The sequence below is a fragment of the Ochotona princeps genome, chromosome 5 (genome assembly GCF_030435755.1).
Source record: "Ochotona princeps isolate mOchPri1 chromosome 5, mOchPri1.hap1, whole genome shotgun sequence".
Classification (NCBI taxonomy): domain Eukaryota; kingdom Metazoa; phylum Chordata; class Mammalia; order Lagomorpha; family Ochotonidae; genus Ochotona; species Ochotona princeps.
In genome coordinates this window covers 45,691,942-45,701,929 of record NC_080836.1, presented here as the reverse complement: position 1 = coordinate 45,701,929, position 9,988 = coordinate 45,691,942, and the positions used below count along the sequence as shown (strand labels likewise).

General features: G+C 44.0%; 1 protein-coding gene across 1 annotated transcript in view; it reads left to right on the top strand.

The window, feature by feature from the left end:
- The first annotated feature begins 611 nt into the window (after nt 1-611).
- The window catches only part of COBLL1 (cordon-bleu WH2 repeat protein like 1), a 136,335-nt gene continuing 126,958 nt past the window's right edge, over nt 612-9,988 (top strand). The window contains exons 1-2 of the mRNA XM_058664569.1: nt 612-1,141; nt 1,782-1,905. Of these exons, the coding sequence (XP_058520552.1) occupies nt 1,132-1,141; nt 1,782-1,905 (134 nt within the window). The 5' untranslated portion in view covers nt 612-1,131. The remainder of the gene's footprint in view (nt 1,142-1,781; nt 1,906-9,988) is intronic.

Below are 9,988 nucleotides of genomic sequence, written 5' to 3'. Positions count from 1 at the left end.
TTTTCCCTTCTCACATCTAAAGATACACTGAAAAAACTGCATACTCTGCACTAAAAACAACAAATACTGATATTTGCCCATCGGCAAATGGCATATTATTAGATGTTGGGGCCTTAATTTCAGCAATCTGTATGGTTACTCCAATAAATGACTAAAGGCGTATTTAGTCAAGTATTAATTCTAAACATCAATTTAGTTAGCAAATGATACCCTATCAAGGTGAAGTGGCTGTCACCTGGTCTTACTACAGCAGAGACCACTCAGATGCTTCCTCTTTCAAGGTCTCTCAGTAAGCTCTATGTTGCTCGGTAAATTTCACAGTATTTTCTGAAAGCATGCTTTTATCTACCAAAATAACCTGCACCTTAAAACAACCGGGCACTTGTGAGAACCTAAATGAAATATGCAAATGTACCTCTTTGTCAGGTGTAAAGAATCACCTAAACAGTATGCACGTGGTACACAAGCCCAGGGCTCTGCGCGATTCTTTTACTCCAGGAAAACTTTCAGGAGGTGAATAAAGCCCGGCATTCCTTAGTTTATGGATTGCAATAACGTCCAGTGCTCCAGTGCTCTCCTCACCTCTGTTGGTCTGAAAAAAAAAAATACCTCTGAAGACAGGGCAAGCTTAAACCTGCTAGCCATGAAAAAGATGAGTTTCACAGGTAGGCTTTTAAAAGAGTAGTAATCATTCGTAGAGGTCACGTCAAGCAGGAAACACACACACAAAACCCAATTCTGGACGTCAAAGGTCAGACTGGCGTAAGCCTGCAGGCCGGTTCTTCGAGTTTCTCTTCGCACTTCCGCGGCCAGCTGGGTCCTTCCCAGGCAGGTACCCTTCCTCCCGCCCCACCTGTCGGGTCTGGGCGCGCCAGTTTCCCCAAGCGAGGCCCTAGTGGTGGGAATGGGAATACTCCTCCAGGGAGCTGCCTTTCTGTTTGGCTTCCCCAACCGGTCCCCAAAACACTCAAAACCCTGGGGAAGGAAATTCCAGCTTGTTGGTCGCCCGCCCCCGCCCCGGTCCTCTCTCCGGCTCGCTGCCTCGCTCGCTCCAATGCCGCCCAACTCGTCCTCACTTCTGGGTAGCCGGGCGGCGAAGGCGGCGGCGGGCTGCTGGGCTCCGGGCAGAGCATGGGGCAGGGTGAGTCCGCGGCCGGAGAGAAACCCGCGGGGAAGGGCAAGGCGCTGAGTAGGCCCGGCCCCTGGGACGGAGCCTCCGGGAGCGCGTTCTCCTCAGTGCAAGTCCTGGATTGCGAGCCAAGCCGCCAAGCGCGCGGGCCGGGGGCGGAAAGAGGAGGAGATGAAGCTGCGAGAGAGAACAGGCGAGCCACTGTCTCCCTTTGGAAAGAAAGTAGGAGTCCTGGGTGGGAAAAGAGAGGTCCGCCCTTCCAACTTTTCCTCGGGAGAACTTTTCTCAGGGAGTTGTGTTTGTTCCAACTTGGCCGGAGGAACCCGGGGTGCGCTGCCGGCGTGGCGGTTGTGCCTGCGCGCCCGGCCCGGCTCCTCTTCCTCCTCCTTCTGTAGCCCGGGCAGCTCTACTCCCTCCCTGAGAGGCGCCAACTGGTCCCCCCAATCAAACCCTCGGGGGCGGGGGCTGCCTGCTCCCAGCCGAGGCCACGGCGCCCGCGGCCACAGAGCCGGACCTGCAGGTGGAAGCGCACCGGGAGGCGGGCCGGCCCGACGCTCACGCGGACCGGGCGGGCTCTTGACGTGCGGCCAGCCCCGCTCCGGCCCTGGGAAGGCGGGCGGCCCGCCCTGACCTCCCGCCTTTCCTACCCCAGCAGTGACGCGCCGCCTCCGAGCTGGAGCCCGCGCAGAGCCGCGCAGGGCGATGGACGGCCGAGCCTCCAGCGCGCACGACGCCCGGGCGGCGTCCCCGCCGCTCGCCACCGCCGCCTCCTCAGGGTAAGCCCCGAGCGCCGCGCCACCTTCCCGCCTGGAGGACACCGACGCCTCGCCGCCGGCTTCACCTGCCTGGCGTGTCACTCGCTGCTCTGCCAGCGGCCTGATTTCACTCGCCATCCTACGAGGCGGCCGGCGAGGCGGCGTCCTCCCGGCCTTGCTGGAGGGGAGCCCGTCTGGGGTAGGGTCTTGGGCTGTGTTGGGTGGCTTTCTTACGGGGGCTGCCCTGGTTGCGGAACGCCGGCTGAATGCCAGGAATTGGGCTAGGAGTCCGGCAGCAAAAATTGTAACAAAGGGCTTCTTGTTGGGGCTCTTGGAGGAGCGATGGACGATACCTGTAAGGGAGCTCCCGAAAAAGAACAAGGACAGCAGAAAGTTTCCTTGCTTAAGGGCAGGGTCCCGGGCGGTGGAGCAGGGTCAAGGTGACTGGGGAAGGGGCTTTCTGAGAGCGGGAGGAAGGCGTCCGGAAGGTGTGCCAGCTGTCAGCCCGCATGACAGTTCCGGGAACAGGCGGGGTGCTCCCCTCTCTCGGGGGTGTGTGCGCCCGTGGCCAATTGCTGGTGCCAAAGCCAAGCGGGCAGGAAGATTGTAATCAACTTTTCTTATTCTCACGTGTTTGAAGGAGAGATTGGAGGGGAAGAGGCCGTCACACGGGGAGTTAATATACAATGAAGCATGTCTTCCTGCCAGATATGCTAATCATCACCTTGCCCAGCTGTTGGGCAAACAGTCCGGAGAACAGGTAGTGCTGCAAGGAGAGAACTGAGAATAACCTTGGGCTTAGTGAGCAGCTCAGACCTAGGTGGCCTCTGGTACAGGAAACCCCTTTGATGACCTGGAACTTTCCTCCTTAGTGTGCCCTTGACCCAGAGCGTCTTTTGTTGCTTAATCTGAAACTAGAAGCCTCTAGTAGAGAATACCAACGTTAGAAAAAGACACACGTTGCAAAAGAAAAAAAAAAAAACAAAAATGAATGAGAGTTGTGTAGTTTTCCTGACTGAGTAGTGGAGAAGTCATTTTTCCCTGGAACATGACAGGCGTTTCCTTAGAAGCAAGTCATAGCGTGTTTGTTCATCAGAAACCATGCGAACACTGGTGGCTGCAGAGAAGAAACATGGAAAAGTCTCAGCAACATGACTAAGCTAAAAGATATTTAGTATAATGCTTACACAAAGGAAACATGTCGCCAATGAATTAATGCTTTCATTTTTCTCCAGTTGGCTATCTTCTTCCCACAAAAAGACTCTTGCTGTTGATTTCTGTTTCTCTCCTTTCCCTAGCTTTCTTGTTTACACTGTTATAGATTCTGCTGTGTATTCTCACGTAAGGATGTCTGAGTTTAAAAAAAAAAAAAAAACAGGTAATGAGTATAAATGCAAGATCTCTGGCTGGACCTGCAGAGTTGCATACACTGATTCCGGAACGCTGACTTACATCCAGGTACCACAGAATACGGTAGAATTAAGCTGGTGACTTTAGAAACAGATTAGGTTAAGGTGCTTTTAACAATACCCTCCCACAGCAAAAATGCAGAAATTAAATGATAACTTTTTACTTTAGAGTATTTTTATTTCTCTTTATTTTTTATTATTCATTTGCTATGATTTTTGAGAGAGAGCTCTTCACCTTTGGTTCATTCTGCAGTTGTTGGCAATACTGGAACGGAACCAGACAGGCCTGGAGTTGGGAACTCTAGCCAGGTTTTCTAGGAGGATGGCAAGGACCCAACTACTTGAGCCATCAGCTTGGTCTCCCCGGTTGTGCATTAGTACAGAGTGAGGATCTGGTGCTGGGACTCGAAGGCAGGCACAGGTGTGGGGTGCAGGTAGCCCCAGCAGTGTAGGAACCACCCCCAGACTCCGCTAAAATGTTACTTGAAAGCAGCAGCAGATGAGTAAAGGTTCACAGAAAATGAACTTTAAAAAATAATTTTGAGCAAGTAAAATGGAAATGCATGCATGATTTTTCACAATATACATTTTTCCATTAAGGTTTTGAAAGCCCCTCTGAGGTGAAGTCAGAAATCTGAGTTGAAGGAATGGAAAGAGCTTTCTAGTGACAAGCACTATAGAAAAATGCCTCAGGGTTTACTTTGGAGAACTTAAGGCTAAACTGATAAACTCTTTGCTTTAAAATAATATACAAAAGTGCTTTAGTTCCAGTCTCAAAAAGAGGAGTCTCTATAAATTTTTCATTGACTTAGTTTTACTTGTTTGAAAGGCAGGCAGACACGCTCTTCCATCTGCTGGTACATGGCCAAGTACCTGCAACAGCCAGACAGGGTTGGTCCACACTGCAGCAATGAGCCAGGAGTGAAATCCTGGTCTCCTGCATGGCTCTCAGGGACTCAAGGACTTGGGCCATCACCTGCTGTCTTCCAGGCTGAACATTCACAGGAAGCTGATTCTGAAGCTGAGCAGGCACTCTTAACCCCAGGCGTTATGGTGTATGTGGGATATATGTCACTATGCTTCTAAGCAGTGACAAAATGCAACCCCCCCAAAAAAAAGAGTGTTTTCAAAGAAATGTGCTATTCCTTCCTCAAATTTAAGGAGGGACATCTAGAAAAACATAACACCCTTTGTGAAAACAACACTATCATATTATTTTACTTTATTATATTCAGAGAAATTATCACAATCTGAAAAATATGAACATCAAAACATTACATCTTGTCCCTTGGCATAGTCCTCCAAACACCTGTTATAGAACATTTTTGAATAGTCTGTATGGCTTTTGTTCTTTCTCAAAATGCCAGAATATTAAAATGCCTTAGATTATAGGGGAGAAGAGTAGTTAGAAGGTGGCAGGAAACAATCTTAATGTTAAAATTGTCAGGTTTAGGAGGTAAATTCCCAATTCTGAGACCAATTGTATTAGGACCCAAATCACCAGTGGGGCCTAACTGAGGCCTTGTCTTAAAATATTCCCTCATGAAAGAATTCTTCAGTGGTATTTTCCAAATTTAACACTTGTAGCAGGTCATTCCATTTTCCTTTATTTCTTTTTTCTTTAAAATTTAATTTTATTTGAAAGGCAGCTCATATTTGCAGAGAGAAGGAGAGCTGGAGAGAAAGCTATTCCATCTGCTGGTGAAACTGAGCCAATCCAAAGATGGGAACTAGAAGCTTCTTCTGGGCTCCCATATGGGTGCAGGTGCCCGAGGTTTTGGTCCATTCTCTACTGCTTTCCCAGGCCGTAAGCAGGGAGCTGGCTAGGAAGTAAAGCAACTGGGACACGAACCAGCATCCATATGGGATCATGGTGCTTGCAAGGTAAGGATTTAGCCACTGAGCCATGGTCCCAGATCCTCTATTTTATTTTTCTTCTTTTATTTTTATTTAATTTTTATTTTGAGATGGCATTTTAAAATTGCACTATGATCAAAAGCATAATGCTGCACTAAAGAGTTCAACAAATAGCAAAAAAGGGTGATGGTTCAGCAGTAGAATAGACAAGGAATACACACAGCAATCAAATGAAAATATGTTCAGCTGTACTCATATGAAGTAGATTCTAAAGTCACAATCATGAAAACTAGCAGCATGTAATTACTAACAATTTATCTAGTGAAGATGTAAAACCTAGCTCGACAAAACAGTGCATTTGCAGCAAAACTGACAGTTGCAGACATTTTTTTTTTGTTTATAAATTTAGTTCCCACATGAAAGGAAGAACATGTAGTATTTGTCTCATAGCAGGTCATTTTAAGGAAATGCAGTGCATCTTTGTGTTTTACCAAGGAGACTCTGAAGCCTAAGGAGACTAACTTTGTTGAAGCCCCAGAGCAAAGCTGGAAGGAAAACACAGGGCTTGAGTTTCCCAGATCATGGTGTTAATTGTTTTTAGTGTTTTCTTGACCATGGAATGAGATGATAATCTATGTTCTAATGAATTTCTGGTGTAGACATCTGTTTTGCTGGGAGGTGGTGCCTTTAAGAGGTGAGTGGGTTGTTAGAGGCGTTAATGCATGTCTAGTGGGAGTGGGTTACTGTAGAGTGAGTCTGGCCTTGCTGCTTTCGCCTTCCATACAAGTACTGTTTAACTCAAGGAGCTTTGCTGTAGATGCGTATGTCATAAGACAGCCCAGGCAGAAGGCCCAGATGAGGGCCGCTTTACCGTGTCTTGGTGGCCTCCAAAATTTTGAGGTAGGTAAATGAATTTTTTTTTTTTAAATGAAGTGCTTTGGCCAGATGGGTTGGCTAGCCCCAGCGTTGGGCTCCCAGGTAGTAGGGCTCCGGCCGGGTGGCTCAGCCCCATTGGTCAGCCACAAGTTTGGAGCCAGGTGGGTTGGATGAGTAAATCAATAAGTTGAATAAATAAAGAAATTAAGTGCTTTGTCTCAAGTATATACTTGTGTAATCAATGTGGTTGCTAGTTCCCTCCTGACTCTCATTGTTTATATGATACAGTTGTACTTGCAGAAATGAGTGACCATTTTGAGAAAAGTTGTTTTCTGGTCTCTTGGCTGCTGTGTTACAGTCTCAGTAACAGTTGTAATACCGCAATGAATACTTTAAACATTTTTACATTGCCTTTATACATTTAAGCCTTAGCATCATTAATTCCTACAAATTATGTAGGATGGATGGCAATCCATTTTCAGTGAAGTAACAGTGCACCAAGTTGTAGGTGATTTAGGGTCAGCTGCTGAGAAGTAGCTGTCCTCAAGTGCTGCTCTTGAGTGTCTTTCATTTGGGCCTCTGGTGTACTGTGTCAGCGTCTTACCATCCAAGATTAGTGCCTTTTCTTTATGAGAAAATATTCATTCCACATCTTTTGTTTTTTTCCCATGGGATTGTTTGTTAGCCTTTGAAGTGAGACAGAGGAGTTAAATCTCAATAGTCACTGAGTGTTAGACATTTTGATTTTTCCTGAGATTGTTTTCATGCAAATTATATAGATTATTTATGTCTTTATTGTGTTATGCTTACATAAGTGCTTTTTCTAAATACAGTTGTAAGAGATAATTTATTTTGGGCTCAAGAAAAAAAGCCCACATGAAGCCAATATGGAGTTTAATCACAGTAAAGGAGTTTTGGCTGGTTGCAGAAGACACTGTAGCCAATTAACTTGTTATAAACAATTAATGACAGTGTGTAATCAGCTAGGTGACTTTCTGCTTGTTGTTTTCTGTATAAAATTTCTTTAAAAGTTGGCTAAGCACCATGTTGGAGTTTTCTGGATTCATTGTGATTCTGTAAACTGCTTGATTTGCATATTGATTTTTTTACTTTGCTCCCATAACTATGGAATTCAGTTGATCTAAGGGATTTTCATTGAATATAACAGCATATAATACATGCTTATAGTAAGTATTCATTCCTATATGTGACTATTGCATATTTTCACATATATGAAATTTAGCTGGTTTGATTTGCATAGAGATTTAGATGAAAATGATCCCTTTTATAATTGTTTTCTACAAAGTGGTTTGTGTTTTTCTTTTGAATGGAGTAGCAAATGCTATTAGAGTACATTGACTGTCAAGTTGAAATGCTGTTTGAAGGGGAAATTGGCTTCTTTCTTTGCTGTGGATAATATGGTACGCTCCACTTAAAAGCAGGTGTGTTCTCTGCTCTTACTTGCCTACAGTCATCTGTGGTCCGAAAACATTCTATAGAATATTCCAGAAATGAACAATTCTGAAGTTTTAAAGCGTGTGGCATTTTGAGCAGTGTGATTAAGTCATGGTTTCCCATCCGGACTAGGAATTGCCCTTTGTTTAGATTAGTTACCCTATGTATGCTACCCCTCTGTCAGCCACTCACTAGCCATTTCCAGGATCAGGCTTGCTGTGGTATCTTAGTGGTTGTTTTCAAATAACACTTACTTTGCTTCATAATGGTGCCCAGCCTCAAAAGCAGTGATGCTGGGAATTGTGATCTGCCAGAGAGGAAATAAAATTCTTTTGGTGAAAAGGTGAAATTATTGTAAGATATTCACCTAACTTTTATTACAGTATATTGTTAGCATTGTTCTTTCATTGTTGGTAATCTTACTTTAATTTGTAAGTTAACTTTAGCATAGTTATGGATAGAAAAAAACCAACTCAAACAGTATGGCTGTGGTTTAAGCCGTCTGCAAGGGAGAGTTCAGGACAGGGTAGGAGGTGCTAGGAACTGAAGTCACCCCGGTGTTCTGTCCTAGCACTTCACCGATTAAAATGACATTAATGACTTAGAAATCGCTGACATCAACCTGGCCGCTTAATCTACCAGGGCTCCTGTTCCTTACTTCCTAAGCAGATAAGCATTTTTTTTTTCTTTGACTCTTTGAAATTTAAATGTCAAGGACTTAGTTGACCTTACTTTGAATGATTGTAACATTTGATTCTGAAACAAATCTTTGAAAATAGACAAGGGGAATAAAACCCCACATTTGCAGCTTTGAAGCTATGGAGTAAGTAATTTAGTAATTGCTTTTTTTTTTTTTTAAGCTTTTATTTGAGTGCATTATTGATTCTATTGTTTTATTGATTTATAAATTGAACTACTATTAGGGAACATTTCCTGAATGCTTGGAAATTCAATGAGTTAGCTGAGGCTTTAATACCAGATTTACCCAGTGAACTTTAGTACCCATTCTCTCTCACCCCTATCCATTCTGATTTAAATTGATTCAGACTGGAACAAGAGCATAGCTGGTTTTAAAGTGCCCTGGAGGTGACTCCAGTTTGCAGCCAGCTTTGATGAACTATCTGGAATCAACAGCTGTGATGGAGATGATGTCATAAATGGGTTGAAGGCTGCTATTTATCAATGTTAGGTATCTCCAAATGGAAAGCTTGAGCATCATTTTTCTGTTCTAAAGATTCAGTTTAGGTTCTTTACAGCATTATTTTAAACTTTGTTGCTACTCATTTGTGAGGAAGAATATTGATATCATTATGCGATTATGATCCCAGATCTTCTGTCTTTATCAATAGAATCATTTTCACCCAATCTATTGGCTAATGTTAATTATACTGAGTAACCAAAGAAGATTTTTATTTAAAACGACTTGGTACATACATTGTTTTTATTCTTTTAAAAAACTGGCATGGTGGCCTAGTCACTAAAGTCCTCACCTTGCATGTGTCAGGATCCCATATGGGCACCAGTTCGTGTCCCAGCTGCACCACTGCATTCCAGTCCCCTGCTTGTGGCCTGGGAAAGCAGTTAAAGATGGCCCAAAGCCTTGGGACCCTGCACCCTGTGGGAAACCTAGAAGAAGCTCCTGGCTCCTGGCTTTGGATTGGCTAAGCTCTGGCCATTGCAACCACTTGGGGAGTGAGCCAGCAGACAGAAGATTCTGTTTCTTCTTCTCTCTGTATAATTGCCTTTCCCATAAAAATGAATAAATCTTTTAAAAGTTCATATTTTGTGTTTAAAGAGCTCAAACTTTTATGTGTATGTAAAACCAGTGTTCAGCATTTAAATGGAATTTGGGAGCAAGCACTTAGTGTGTAACTTCAGGCACTAGTATTCCACGTTGGAGTACATGACTTTCACTCCCGCCTCTCATCTCTTGGCTCCAGCTTTTCCGATACAGACTCTAACTAGCGGCAGTGATGGCTCTGGGACTTGGGCCTATTACTCACCTGGGAGACCTGTATTTAGTTCACAACCCTTGACTTTGACGCTGGCCCTTGGGGGAATCTGGGGAGTGATCCAGTGGATGGGAACTCTCTGTCTCTGCCTATCAAAAAAACAAATATTTAAAAATATGGTCAAATATTTGAGTTATATCATCAAAGTTATATAACATTTTCATAGGTTTGGGATGATTTAATTAACTCATACTAAACTGGCAGCTGTATTTGGTTGTACAAAGTCTGTACCTTGCTATTTGCCAGTTATGAAATTGCAACAAAATATTTAAAAGGATTTGTTTTTACTAAGAAAAATGAAATTACTGATGCAAACAATACTAGACTACTCTTTCAAAGTCTAATTTCCTCCGAATGAATTTCAGTATACTTAAATAACAGTATTATGACTAATAAATGCCCAGTGCTATGTTATTCAGTCAACTGCTTTTCAATTGGTCAAAGCTAGGGATCCCTTATTTTATGGAAAGTATTCTTTAAGGTATTCAGAGATGG